The sequence below is a fragment of the Thunnus thynnus genome, chromosome 20, assembly GCF_963924715.1.
Source record: "Thunnus thynnus chromosome 20, fThuThy2.1, whole genome shotgun sequence".
Classification (NCBI taxonomy): Eukaryota; Metazoa; Chordata; class Actinopteri; order Scombriformes; family Scombridae; genus Thunnus; species Thunnus thynnus.
In genome coordinates, this window is record NC_089536.1 from 2,018,056 (window position 1) to 2,032,895 (window position 14,840).

General features: G+C 38.0%; 1 protein-coding gene across 4 annotated transcripts; it reads right to left on the reverse strand.

Moving 5' to 3' along the window:
- Window positions 1-4,096: 4,096 nt before the first annotated feature.
- Window positions 4,097-13,529, reverse strand: LOC137172157 (hydroxycarboxylic acid receptor 2-like). 4 transcript variants are annotated; one of them, XM_067576446.1, is made up of 3 exons: window positions 11,669-13,529; window positions 7,479-11,183; window positions 4,097-6,628 (listed from the first exon to the last, which is right to left on the reverse strand). In XM_067576446.1, the coding sequence occupies exons 2-3, from the start codon at window positions 7,860-7,862 to the stop codon at window positions 5,951-5,953; spliced, it is 1,062 nt and encodes a 353-aa protein (XP_067432547.1). In that variant the 5' UTR covers window positions 7,863-11,183; window positions 11,669-13,529; the 3' UTR covers window positions 4,097-5,950. The 4 variants fall into 4 exon arrangements, with proteins under 4 accessions (XP_067432547.1, XP_067432545.1, XP_067432546.1 ...); XM_067576444.1 differs by having other exon boundaries at window positions 7,479-11,230; XM_067576445.1 differs by lacking the exon at window positions 11,669-13,529 and having other exon boundaries at window positions 7,479-8,074; window positions 8,762-11,529.
- Between the last annotated feature and the right edge of the window lie 1,311 nt (window positions 13,530-14,840).

Below are 14,840 nucleotides of genomic sequence, written 5' to 3' on the forward strand. Positions count from 1 at the left end.
TTTGGGAAGGACGACACAGGCTATTTCCACACATGTAATTAATTAGGCTACACTACACAACTAAATAATGTATCACATTTTTTGGATAAAATATATTTCATATGCCTAGCTTATGTAGGCCTATTTAGTATAGGTTCGTAAGGATTGTAATGAAGTACACAAACAACAAGGTAAGTTGCAATATGTAACTTTAGTGACTTGAAATTTTAAGTGATAGCTCACAACATTTTAGTAACAAATGACTGAAAAATAAAAAATGGGCCCTTTAATGACATCATCTCGTTGTGATGGTTGTTTGGGTTCCAGGCCTTCAGTTTAAAGCAAAAGATCCACAGAGCAAGTATGTTTCCTGGCAGTCCCAGTGCAACGATGACTGATAACAGGATCACAGCCTCCAGTGAAACATCAACTGGTGGGCATCCATCGCCATTGCTGCCTCCACCACCAGAGATTGAAGTCGTGGAGTTTAAAATGGTCATGGTGAAGTTTTCCTTATACTCACTTATTTTGACAAATTAAATCTTAAAATGATGTTATTAACTTTAGTCCATCCAAAATAGACAAATCAATTTAGTGGAAAATTTTGACAAAGACAAATAAGACTAAATAAGAATGAAGAAAACAGTTGTATGACTTTATGAATTTGCCTCTTCCCCTTTTCAGCCCTCCTCCTTATTTCTTTAGAATGCAACAGTTCCCCTTTTCCACAGTTCAGATAAAGGACATTCTGTGGGAAATATGTGTCAGCGGTGTGACACAAGAGCATAATGCTAAAGTATCTGAAGAGCATTTTAATAAATAATAAAAAAAAATATTTTATCAAAACACTGAATGTCAAACTGGACCGGTAAAGTCTTAATAAAAGTTGTTTATTACAATGACAACTAGTATATTTTGAATTTTAAAGTTTTAAAGATACTCTACATTTGGACATTTTGGATTTCAAAATCCAAATTCCAAGTAAATATAACTGTAAACATATAATTGAAACATATTCTATCACAAATAAACTTGAAAATGTCATACAGTCTAAATAAGCATTCTAAAATGTATGTATAAATTAAAAATGTATGAATCTTTTCATCATATGTACTTTTGCATGTTGCACAAAAAGTTTCCTATTGAAAAAGTAACTTATCATTACTCATGTATAACAAAGTTAAATATAATTATGTATAAATAATGGATTATGTATAAATGTAATCCAGTTTAAAGAAAACTATATGTAAGTTTAGCATTTAATACAGTAAATATACAGAACTCACCAGTTAGCTGTGTGTCATCCATATCACATTGGAGGAGGGAATACAGTAATGTATGAATTTGGTCTGTGAATTTATGTTTCTCACGGGAGGATGTTCCTGTGTTGTTGATTTTTATCATGCTTGCATGTCAATCAGGCATAAAGACAATTATGCAAGATCAGATATTCTTAAGTCCAAGACTCTTTCTCTCATCAGCCATCATACAGACTAACATTCAGCTAAAATGTAAAATATCTGCAACATTAGCTCCTAACTTTAGCCATATTAAGGCAAAGGTCACTGCTAACTTAAACCAACAGGACATTTAGGTCAATAAATGAAAACTATCAATGATGTTAGTATGTCTGGTCTTTAACTAGCCAAAAACAGTTCATGTCACTCCACTTTTCATGACTCCACTGGCTCCTTGTTGCTCCTCACATTAAGTTCAAGTCACTAAAGCTCCAACTAGCACAACACCCACCTACCTGAGCTCCTTCAGCTTAATGCACCTTCTTGTTCCATACGATCAAGTGACGACTAGTCCTTCTGTCACTGTGAGGGAGAAAATCTCAATCCAAACTCTTCTGTTTGGTCTGTTGGTGGTGAAACAAGGTGCCGAACTCGATTATCTCAGCAGGCAGATTTCCCCTTTGTCCTAAAAAATCAAGACAAAGACCTACCTCGTCCAAGATTACTCACTTAATATGCTCTTTCTCCATCTCTCCATCCCTCTTAGGATCTCTGTCATAAAAAAAAATTCTGCTAGTGTTGAGGCTTCTCCTTGATTGACTGTGATTGGAGTGTACCTCATTTGTACATCATCATTGGACCAAAGCATCTGCCAAAGGAATGAACATCAGTGTTAGCTGTTAACTTTGGTCGATGTACAGGCTAACATGGTACCATGCTAATAACGTTAGCTGATAGAAGCCATTCTATCGGTTAAATGCTACCTTTATCCATTATAAAAGCTAATGTTAAAGTAAACTGAACAAGTGTCGTAATATTACTTATTTACTCTGTCTAATTAAAGAGGTACTGCACACTAAACCGATTTTTGAGCAGTAAACTTAATTATATGACTGTACTGTAATGAAACACACTAATGCTGGTGTTAATATTGACATTGACATCACATTTATAAAAATCGGCACTTCATGAGTTGAAAATGGCTCAACCTGTCATCTGTTGTTTAAAATAAGACCTGAAAAGGCTTGGCCAATGCTGTCGTAGAGTCAACCGTTCGGGAGTTCTCTATGTCATGAAATGTATACAAATGGTAGAGTGTTAACACCCATCTCCCCCAGCCCTGCACTCATTTTCAAATATATGCTGATCAAAACCGTTTTAGCTTCAACAGCTAACAGCAGTGCTGGCCTGCTGGAGAAAATCTCTCCATCTGCGAATATCTGCAGGAGGAAACACTGCTGGTAGCCACAAAAACAACAAAGATCTTCCTCACATCTCGCCCTGCAATCGCTGTCTTGTCTGTCAGCTGAACTTGTCCACTGCTGGAGCAGCTCCGCCTGCTGTCGGACAGGTTCAGTAACGGCTCCAGTAACACTGCGATTTAATGTTTTGAAACAAGAATTAAACCAGCTGATAACTGCATGAACAGACAGATGGAGAATTAAAGAGCTACAGGACAAAATGCGAAATGACTTCTGGCCTGTTTAAATGTTGTTGCACTGTTTGTCTTCTTCTCATTATTATTACATGTGGAGGAGTAGCTCCTGCCCTCTCTTCACCTCTCTCCCATCTCAGCCTTTCCCACTTCTTAGCATTTTTTAAAATTATGCTGTGGGTTGAGTTAGGCTCAGACCTGGGGGTGTAGTTACACCAAAAAACTTACATTGATAAGAAGTGAAAGCTAATTGGTTCCATTACAACATCACAACGCAGCAGCAGAGTTACGCCTCCGCCACATTGGGCTGAAGGCGACCAACGTATTATCAAAGACCTTAATGAAGCCGGTAAAATGTCCCACCTGCAAAGTACTGTTAAAAGTAAAACAAAGTTCTCTCTAATGCCTCTACTGAAATGGCCTGTGTTGAACAATGACTAAAATATTATAAATATTCATACTATTATGTTTAGTTACTTACTTACTAAATTGATGAAAGAATCAAAGCAGAAATTTGTAAAACTTTCATTCAGAATTTCTTTTAATAAACAACACAAACTTTCAAATCATGGGTTCAGATTTTAAAATTCAGACATGACATGACATGACGTGATAACATAACTTTTTGCCTCACACTTCACAGAGGAGAAAAAAGTGAGCAATGGCCATAAATGGAAGCTAAAAAAAAATCAAGCACTGTTGGGATTTTGAGAAACCAGGCGATCTCAAACTTTTCCATGTCGAGGACCTCCAAAATAAATAGACCACAGACCCGTGTTTGAGAGGATTCTGTCTGAAAAAATCCCCTCTAAGAAGGTACATTCCCTGGAAGTTAGTGTAATATAAGTGAAATTAATCCACTAGTGCTTTTGCTGGGAATCTCTGCAGCCCTCTCAAGGATCCCTGGTGGTCTTCAGATCCCAGTTTGGGAAGCATACTTCTAAACAACTTGAAAGCCACATTACCAAGTGGATAAAATCAGGGATGTCACAATAATCAATACATAGATACCAAATCAATACCAGCAGTTATAAAATAATACTAATACCAGGTTTTTTTTATTTATCATTGGTATCAACACCTCACTCAATAATTCAGTGTTTTTATTCTAATATAGCAAGAATGAGTTTGTTTAAATGCTAAAACACTTAAAGTTTTGGTCATACCTACAGGATTGCAAACCAACATGAGAGCACATAATCACACAGCTGTATTTTTTGATACAACATGGTAAATGGACTGCACTTATGTTGCGCCTTTCTAGTCCTTCGACCACTCAAAGCACTTTTACACCACAAGACGTATTCACCCATTCACATGCACATTCACACACCAATGGCGGCAAGCTACCATGCAGGGTGCTGGCGCAGCCATTGGGAGCAAATTGGGGTTCAGTATCTTGCCCAAGGACACTTCGACATGCAGAGGAGCTGGGAATCGAACTGCGGATCTTCCAGTTAGTGGACGACCCGCTCCACCTCCTGAGCCACAGCCGCCCATGACATGTCATACAGTTCCTCTGATTTGAAATGACTGTTTTTTGGGCTGCTTTGCTTTCTACTTGAAGGCTACAGGCCAATATTTAATATGTAACTGTTATTCTAACGCAGCCTGTGTGCTTAAATAATGAAATGCCCTAAAATTCCTGTTCAGTTGTTAATGTTTGTAAAAAAAAAAAAAAAAAATTTAGTAAAGGAGGTGGCTGAATGGGATTTCTGGCTTTGCCATAGTATCAAATCAGGGGCCTTTCTCAAATCCAAGAATGCAAAGAATGGACTTGTGTCCTTGGGGAGAATGTTCTTGCTGGTCCTTCTTGGAAGAATGAATGGAAGAACTCACAAGGTCATGAGCACACTGAAAGCTCCGTTGACAGTTTGAGACGATGCGTTCTTCCTGGTATTGCACAATAACCCCAGCACAGAGGCCACCCGCAGTCCTCCAAAATAACTTTATGGCCCAAAACAATTGATGTTGTACAATTTGCTAAGCTCAGCTGATTACTTCACAACTGTACACTAACAAAGTAATGTCTATTTATAATAATAAAGCAACAGCTGTCCCCTTTCATACTACTTCTGTTGTTTTTTTTTCCACAAAGTGCTTCAAAGTTTCACAAGCCCCTAATTTTCTGTACATCATGAGCCAACGGCGGGGAAAAACCCCTGTAAAGCCTATTGTTTGTGGTTCACATTTGATTTAATGAAGAATAAACGATCAAGGTAAAACAACTATTGAGATAAAAGATGAACCAGGCCGTCGGGAACTACTTTACTGGGAAGCAGAACTGGAGGCTCCTGAGCTGAGGAGGCGACTTAAAGTGAGAAGAGCCAGGATGAGAAGGAGGACAATAGAAAGGTGTTGTGCTATTTTAGCGTTTCCAACCTTTTTGGCTTTTGACGTCTTACAAAAAGCAGTGTGTAGACGGGGTCACAAATGTCCATTCTGAAATTAAAACTGTGTAACATGTAAGTATACTGTACAGGCCCAGCAGAAAATGTAATATATAAAATATAATATATTACATATTAATGCTATGACTGATTCCCAAACACTTTCATGGCGTTTTTCTGTTCCCCCATTGCGTCTGCTTGCCGAGCATGGTCGCCATTTTGTATTGACTACCCTACAGAGAGACAAAGAAACCGCATCTGGACTGCTCACATGTGCCACCTGGTGGTTGTTGGTGAGCACTGCAGCAACTGGATATATTATTTCACCCTCCTTCTGCAGAATTACCGCGGAAAACATATCAATTGAAATGAGTGACATCTGTTAAGTATAATATTTCCATTTGATGGAATGCTGCAGAAATAAATTAATTAAATAATAAATAATAATTAAAACACCCATCTGTAATTTGTTTAACCACAGAAGTTTGAAGGATATTTACAAGCATAACTGAGTTTGGATCTAATAAATGATGAATGACTGAAAAGCTAATGTATTTACAAAGTTCACAGACATACAACAAAGCTTCAACAGCATAAAAAAAGCTAATGAAACATGCAAAACAAGCAGACAAGTCAGTGCAAAATACTAGTCCTGCATGATCCAGTCATTGTCTTGGAAGAAAAGCTTATTACATGGCTTCATTCCCTCTGTCAGCCCTCAGGGGTTTCAGTTCCTTCTGTATGACTGACTGACTTTCAGTTGAGGATGCAGTCATCTCAGCGTCTCCTGCGTCCTGACTGCAGCGCAGGAAACGGGGAAGCAAGCTGCAGAGCGCCTTCTTGAACATGGAGCTGGAGAAGATGTATAAGATGGGGTCTAGAGCCGAGTTCAGGAAGTTCAGCCACAAAGACACAATGGTGAGCCGGATGAAAGTGTTGAGGGTGTCACAGTTCGGCGGGTGATACGAGCGGATGACCCTCAGCCCGATGGTCGTCACCGTGGTCGGTAAGAAGCACACTATGAACATGGCGACGATGGCGTTGCACACCCTCATCGCCTTGCGCACCTTTTCAGGTTTTCCCATCTGCCGCTTCATCAAGAAGCTGGAAATCCGGATGGAGCAGAACAACAGCATGGCCAGCGGGATGATGAACTCCAGCACCGCCAGGATGCGGTGTGTGGTGACCAGGGTGGTGAATGAAGAACAAGTGAAGAATAAGCACTGGCTTCTGTGGTCGTGGACCTCGATGAAGTTGTTAGCCAGTATGGGAACCCGAGGAATGATGACCAACAACCAGACAAACACTAACACGTATACAGCCTGTCTCTTGGTCATACGGCTGAACCGGTGGTGAGGATGGACCACCTAGAACAAGAGGACAGAGATGATCATTTGCCTCAATTACAGCAAAACTGTCAGTGAGCTGATGTTATATTGTCATTTCCTGGAGGCCAGTGTTTCATTGAGTCACAGTCACAGTCTAAATTAACAATTAGTGCCAATCCTAAGAATCAGTTGCTGGGTGATCCAGGCGTATTTTAATGGATTAAAATAAAGTCAATCAGATGTTGATCCTTTCTTTACTGTGTTTGTTTCACCTCAGCCTGCTGATGTTGCTTTCACTCTAGTCTCCTTTACAACAGCTATTAGCAGTTCCTGTTTGCAGTGTAGCCAATGATGTACATACAACTATCACTAGATTACTTTGATACTGAAGAAAACATTGTGAAATATGATGATTCTCAGGCAAGTTCTGCCACAACTTGAAACAATATCAACTTGTTGAGGCATGTCTTTGCATCAGTTGCAGCACACTTGGTGAAAAATACCTTTAGTATTGTTTTTCTTTGACTTTGCCGCCTCAAAATTTGCTTTGTGTTCTTTCTGAATTCACAGTGAGGACAGATGATGTACAGGTTGTACAGCAAATTTGTGATTTCTGATTTTGGGCTATATTAATAAAATGTACTTGACTTGTCATGTGATCACACAGGATAAACTCATCACTTGTTGGTGCATTCAGTTTTTCATGCTTATTTTTTAAAAAAGTCCTCAAAACTACCAGCAAACCAATCAGTCGACATTGTTGAGGGTTTTGGTATTATGCTATAATACAAATAACCTACTGAAGTGTTCAGTATGAAAAAATTTTAACAGCATTTTCGGGTTTATCAGAGTGTGGACAATAATATAATGTGCATACTTCTGTCCTCACCTTAAAGTAGCGGTAAATTGCCAGCACGGTCATGAGTGCGATGCTGGCTGAGCGGTTGGAAAATATCAGGAAGAGGCTGATCCTGCACAAGCCATCACCAAACACCCAGTGGCCTCTGAGAAAGTCATCGATCCTGAGAGGAAGACTCACGAGAACCAGGAAGTCGGCGATAATCAGGTTGAGGAGGAACAGGTTGTTTGGGTTCCAGGCCTTCAGTTTAAAGCAAAAGATCCACAGAGCAACTATGTTTCCCAGCAACCCCAGTATGACGGTGAGGACTGGTAACATGATCGTACCCTCCAGTTGTAAACTGACTTGTGGGCATCCACTGCCATTGCTGCCTCCACCACCAGGGATCGGTGTTGTGAAGTTTGAAATGGTCATGGTGAAGTTTTTGTTATACTCTATTATTTTGACAAATTAAATCTTAAAATTATGCTATTAATATAGTCCATCCAAAATAGACAAATCAATTTAATGGAAATTTTTGGAAAGACAAATGAGACAGAATAAGTATGAGAAAAACAGTTGTATGACTTTAAGAATTTGCCACTTCCCCCTTTTCAGCCCTCTTCCCTATTTCTTTAGAGTGAAATCTGTGTGAAAGAGAAAAAAAGAGAGAACATTTTCATTCGTGCATGCAACAGTTCCACTTTTTTTAGATAAAAAGTGGTGTGACACAAGAGCATATTGCTAAAGTATCTGAAAAGCATTTTAATAAATAATAATAAAACTATTAAATGGCATTAAATGGCAAACTGAACCAGTAAAGTCTTAATAAAAGTTGGTTATCAGAATGACATATAGTATATTTTTATTTTAAAGTTTTCAAGACACACTACAATTGGACATTTTGGATTTCAAAATCCAAATTCCGAGAAAATATAACTGTAAATATATAAGAGGAACATAGTCTATCGCAAATAAACTTGAAAATGTCAGCAGTACAGCAGTCAAAGTCTGGTCTACTCTATCTACTATTTTCCCAAAGTCCGCAGTAGAAAACAGTGCAAGAAAATAGTATTTTACTACATCAACTAAACTAATGCTGAGAAAATAAGCATTTGAAAATGTATGTATAAACTACACATGTATGAATCTTTTCATCATATGTACTTTGGCATGTTGCACAAAAGGTTTCCCATTAGAAAAAATAACTTATTATTACTCATGTAGGTTAAATATAATTGTATGTAAATAATGGATTATGTATAAATGTAATGCAATATAAAGAAAACTATATGTAAGTTTAGCATTTAATACAGTAAATATACAGAACTCACCAGTCAGCTGTGTGTGATTCATATCACATTGGAAGAGGGAATAAAGTGATGTATGACTTTGGTCTGGTTATTTATGTCTCTCACAAAACAGTTGTGCAAGATCACACACCCTGAAGTCCATTTCTCAAGATTTTCTCTCATTAGCCAACAGACAGACTAACATGCAGCTAAAATGTAAAATATCTGTAATGTTGGCTGCTAACTTTTGTCTTAGCACATGGTTAAACACCTGTAATGTTACGTGCTATAGACAGGTTTCACGTTGCCACAATGTCATGGTGGCTAATATAATAAGAATAATAATAATTTTATTTGTGTAACACTTTTCATACAAGAAATGCAGCTCAAAGTGTTTTACAACATAAGAAATTACATCCACCAAGTGCTTCACATGAAAAAAGGCCTATCAGAGTAACCAATGAAAGGAGCGGACTGTCTATTCCATCCTCGCTTCCAAAGTCTCATAAGTCAATTCAAAGTGAGTGAGTACTGAGCAGTTGCGAGCACATAAGGAGAGACAAGCTCATGCTCCTCACAGCCCCGTGCTCGCAGGACCGCATTTGTGTACACGGAGCAGAAATGTTCTCTTGTGAGGATGGTTTTCTGCTTCAGTTACGGTTCTATGCGTTTCTATCACATGCATTCGCCTGGTTTCTATGTGTGTGGGTTTTGAAACTAATTAAACTCCATAGGCCAACTACCTTTTTAAAGCTCTAAACAGCTGAATTCTGTTTCTCCTCATTTACCAAAGATCTTTTAACACACAACCAAGAGACATTATCACATCATACCTTTTATCCTCTGCATACATGGCTCCAAGAATGTTTTAGAAATGATTTTAAGATCTTACTGACTACTTTTAAGGCTCATCTTGTACTCTCTCCTTGCTTTATTTCTGATCTTTTACCATATGAGATTGTATGTAGTGTGAGGAAATCAGTGTGGCTGAGTCATAACATCTTTTAAATCGCTTCTTTAAGGGGACATATCATCCCTTTTGTAATTAAACATGGTCAACATGTTGGCAATGTTATTTCTACTTCCACCTCATGATGACATCAGATTGTTCGCACATTCCAACTGTTGCTAAGGTTGTTCCACGGGTCGTCTATTTGCATATTCTGGATCTGATTTGGGCTCTAACAGGAAAGAGAAGTTATATACAAAAACTATTGTTTCTTTAGCCTCCTGAACTGCTGTTAGTCTGCTGAGGGGCATCTTCTGGAAGCTGGCCAATCAGCAAAAACAAACAAACAAACAAACAAACAAAAAACATGCAATGGTATATCAGTAAAGCCCCAGAATATAAATATAGACCTGGAAATGTGCATGATACGTGATAAGAGCTTTTCCTGATTTTCCTTAAGCTTTTATTTTCTGTAAACTGTCTTTTATTTCTGTTTTTATTTCTTTATATATTTTTTAAATTTTCTGTTGTGACCTGACCTTGACTTGTGAAGTGCACACTGCTCCTCTACCATGATGTGTTGACCTTACTCTGCAAGTTTGCACATAGTGAGGGACTTGAGCAATATCACATGAGAAGGTTTCCTTTCCTGTCATTGCTGGCATGACAGTGATGACGTCAGGAACGAGACGCTCTTAGGAAAAATGGAAATCCTCCTTGGAAATAATTACATCATCACACAAGCTGTGTGCACTTCAGCAGAATATGGTTGCATGACAGCCACCCTCCTACCACACAAAACCAACATTTAATAAGCCTACACATCTCTCTCATACACACGCAAACACACCACAGCGTGCACACAGCCAACATTAGTGACGTGCATATTAACGACCGTTTTCCCAAATAAAGTAACATAAACAACAGTGGCAGCAACGGTGAGAATAATATCAGCTGGCACAGTGGCTGTTATTAGAGGCTTCTTTCATTTAATCCTTCACATTCCAACACAAACTGAATAGGCAGGTTTGAAGGGTTTATTTCCTCAGAAATGTTTTGTGAGCCCCGTCACCAAACAGCAGTAAAACACATATTTTCAGGTGAAAAAAACATGGTTACTGGGCTTTAGCCCTTGAGGGTTTCCTGTTTCAACATGTTTCCTCAAACATCAGATGAGAAAATGCAAAAGGATGTTGCATCACATCATCAAGTCACGGAAACAGAAATGATGAACAGAAATGTAATACGACTTTATCTTAGAGCCTCTACATGAGAATGACTATTATGATAAGTCAACCAGGCTAAACTAAGGGGGGGAAACTCACAATAAAAGAGGCCTTTATCTTCAGAAAATAGTTCTTTATGATAATTTCAGATATCAGACATATGTAGTGGTGTAAAAAGGTCAATATTGGTTGATTAGTTTTTCATGACTGAATGGTAACTTATCTTTGTCTTCAATGATTTTCTGCAGGATCAAGGGAAGTTTCTTTTCATTGGTCTCGGAGTATGGATCTGAAATAGACACAGAGTGTCTGGAAACTGCGCCACTTTTCTTGAATCTTCAGAAAATGCAAATGCATTCAAATTACAAATTGGTGGACAAAGCACATGAGTCAGTGGTTTGGCACACAGTGAACTGCAGTAAGAGCCTAAAAATAGTGCCCAGCTTTCTATTAATCAACTGACAATCAACTCTGAATGGAATCATGATATCCCCACAGATTCCCACCCCTGGAAGTAACAACATTCATTAATATATATTTGTTACCATTTTTAAAGGTATATATTTACAGTACCAGACATATGTTTGGACACACCTCAAGTGTGTCCAAACTTTTGACTGGGACTATATATATATATTATTATGTTACAACTTTCTGTCTGTTCATCACATCAGAATAAAAACATCCAATAAAAATTTGGTCACACAAAAAAAAAAACAAGGAAAAAGGAAGAAATGAAGCAACAGAGCACCAGAACAAATTGAGATCTCTCACCATGTAGATACAGAGCAGAATGTCCACCAGGGCGGAGGTGGTGAACGTCTTGTGTTGACAGTTCTACTCTGTGGCTTCACTGTCAGCATCAACAACTGAAATGAGCAGCGTGGTTTGAGGTGCCACCATTATAAATGTTGCGGAAAGCTTGAAGCACGTGTGTGAGAAGCAACAGGAGAGGGGTGGGTCACACACTCCAACACACACAGTCACATACAGTTTCCATTAACTTAGAGGACATTACATTGACTTACATTCATTTCCTGGAGACTTAACATAACCTTACCTTACCCTTAAATCCAGTCTGCACCCTAAAATTGAATGATTTACATTATGGGGACTTGAGTCTTGTCCCCATAAGAAAGGAGAGTCCCCAGAATGTGATTGTATAAACCAGGGGTTCCAACATTTTTTGGTCCGTGGACTGTTTTTATATTGATTATGTGTGTGCGGTCAGGGGGCATAATTGTTATGTACACTCCATCATGGGGACAAGATGGACATTAGATGTGTTTGCTTTTTCAATTTACGCATAATGAAACCTGAGTGGAAATGCTGAAAATTTGAAGAAATCTTAAAATATTGTATAAACATCAGATCTGTGTGGAGCGATGAGGAGACTGTAACCTTCCTCATGTTGGGACTCACTAGGGGACCACATGTTACACAGCAAATCCTGCATCCTTTCAGCTTTGGAGCCAAACCCTTCTTAGCCTGTTTCCTCCACGGATTCACCAGCTAAGAAGCAGCACACCACAAAGCATCTCTTTCTTCATGGACTGGTAACAACTGGGCATAGCCTAGCAACATAGTGAAGCATAGCACGGCAAAGCAAGAATGTTTAACTTAATCAATGTACTGTACATGTATTGATTTGGCTAAGGTTATTCATTGAACTATCGTTGTGATGTCCTTGTTGTTCATAGTCAGGTTACTGCATAGCCACACTGCTAGGTTAATGACAGCATGCTTAACACATATTACACCTAGTAGTAACTAGTAACTAGGCCTTGCATGCAACTAACCTCTCCCTAACCTGGCACCTTGATCCTACATCAATTGGTCTTGAATAGAGAACCACACAGTTAAGAGGTTTAAAACCTAGTTTTGCAAACAAGCAGCACATGTGGTTCAAGACACCACATGTCTGGCCTTTTATCTCTGTAGTTCCCTTTGTCAGCCAAATTGTCGGCATGCCATGTGCTCAGTCACCAGGTGACTGCAGCCATCTAGCCACTGTCTCCCCCCCCCACACACACACACACTTGTATATAGGTACACTTAGCTAGACTATCGATGGTGATAACAGGGGGCAGGATGGCACCCTCCAGTTGACTACGGACTGGTGGGCAGCCACCTCCGCCGCCGCCTCCATCACCAGGAATTGGAGTTGTGAAATTTAACATGGTCATGGTGAAGTTTTTGTTATCTTTAGATATCATTTTGACAAATTAAATCTTAAAATTGTGTTATTAATTAGTCTAAACAAAATAGAGAAAATTGGTGGAAATTTGGTGGGAAATTTTGGAAAGACAATCTAAAAAAAGAGATTATTTTCAGGTGCTTCTATTAAAAACAGTTGTGGGTCAGGTGACTGAATAAGAATTACGAAAACAGCTGTTACTTTATGAATTTGCCACTTCCCCTTTTCAACCCTCTTCCTTATTCTTTAGAATAACATCTGAGTTAAAGAGAAAAACAGAGAGAAAACATTGGTGTTTGTACATAACCCAGTTCAACTTTTCCACAGATCAGATGAAAAGACATTCTGTGGTAAATCTGTGCCAGCGGTGTGACACAAGAGCATATTTGAAAGTATTTGAAAAGCATTTTAATACATTACAAATATTAAAATAAGTAATAATAAAAAACATGGCCATTTTGGATTTCAAAATCCAAATTCCAAGAAAATGTAACTGTAAACATAAAAGAGAAAAATATTTTATCACAAATAAATTTGAAAATTTCATACAACAGTCTAAGTCTAGTCTTTACTATTTTTCAAAATTAACATTAGAAAACAGTGCAAGAAAATAGTATTTTACTACAACAACTAAGCTAATGCTGTGAAAATAAGCATTTGACAATGTATGTATAAACTAAAAATGTATGAATCTTTTCATGATATGTACTTTGACATGTTGCACAAAAAGTTTCCTATTAAAAAAGTAACTTGCGTAACAAGGTTAAATATAAATGTAATATATATAATATAAAATGTAAATTATGGATTATGTATAAATGAAATCCAATATAAATAAAACTATATGTAAGTTTACACATTAAATATGCAGAACTCACCAGTCAGCTGTGTGTAGTTCATATCACATTGAAGGACGGAATAAAGTGATGTATAACTGTGGTCTCTGTATTTATGTCTCTCAAAGGAGGATGTTCCTGTGTCGTCGATTTTTATCACGCTTGCATATCAAGCAGGCTTGAAGACAGTTGTGCAAGATCAGATAGCCTGGGTGTAGTCTATTTCTTGAAACATTTGACATTTCGGTGAATTTAGAAGTCACTGAGCACAACTAATGAGCATTTTACACCAAACAATTGAGATGACGGGAACATGCCACAACTCTAGCAAAACTTTTGATTTTATTCTGACAATGGAAGATAAAAGCCACTGACACATAAAAAAGAATTCATACTGAATAATAATGATAATGATAATAATAATAAAACAAAATAAAAACGAGGTGTTAAAACATAGAATATGTAGAATGTATAAAATCAAGTAAAATATAACATTTTAAAAGAAGTGCAGTTTTGAATAAGTGTGAAGCAGACTGAGAGAAAATCTAGTCAAATGCTAAACTGAAGATAAGCTTTTAGCTTTCTATAAAAAATATTTAGTGAGCTGGCTTCCCTGATATCTATAGGTAGTGTGTTCTATAGTTTTGGTTTGTAACTGACAAAGGCTGCAACCCTAACTTTCTTTCGGCTGTTGTTAGGAATCTCCAATAAACCCGCAGCAGATGATTGCAGTATTCTTGAAGGCAAATAGTTAACAAGGGGGTTAGCAATGTAGCTTGGTCGTAGCCCATTAAGGGCTTTGTATATAAGGAGGAGCCAGTGCAATGAAGCTAAAACTGGATTAATGTGTACACTGTGTAGCACCTCTCTCCTCTGGTTTATAGCTGAGCTGCATGGTTTTGAATGAGCTGAA

Excerpts from the sequence above, each read along its gene's own strand:
- LOC137172157 (XM_067576446.1), bottom strand. The coding sequence starts at position 7,862 with ATGACCATTTCAAACTTCACAACACCGATCCCTGGTGGTGGAGGCAGC. Across the intron at positions 6,629-7,478 it reads CAATTTACCGCTACTTTAAG|GTGGTCCATCCTCACCACCG; the intron begins GTGAGGACAGAA and ends CTCTTGTTCTAG.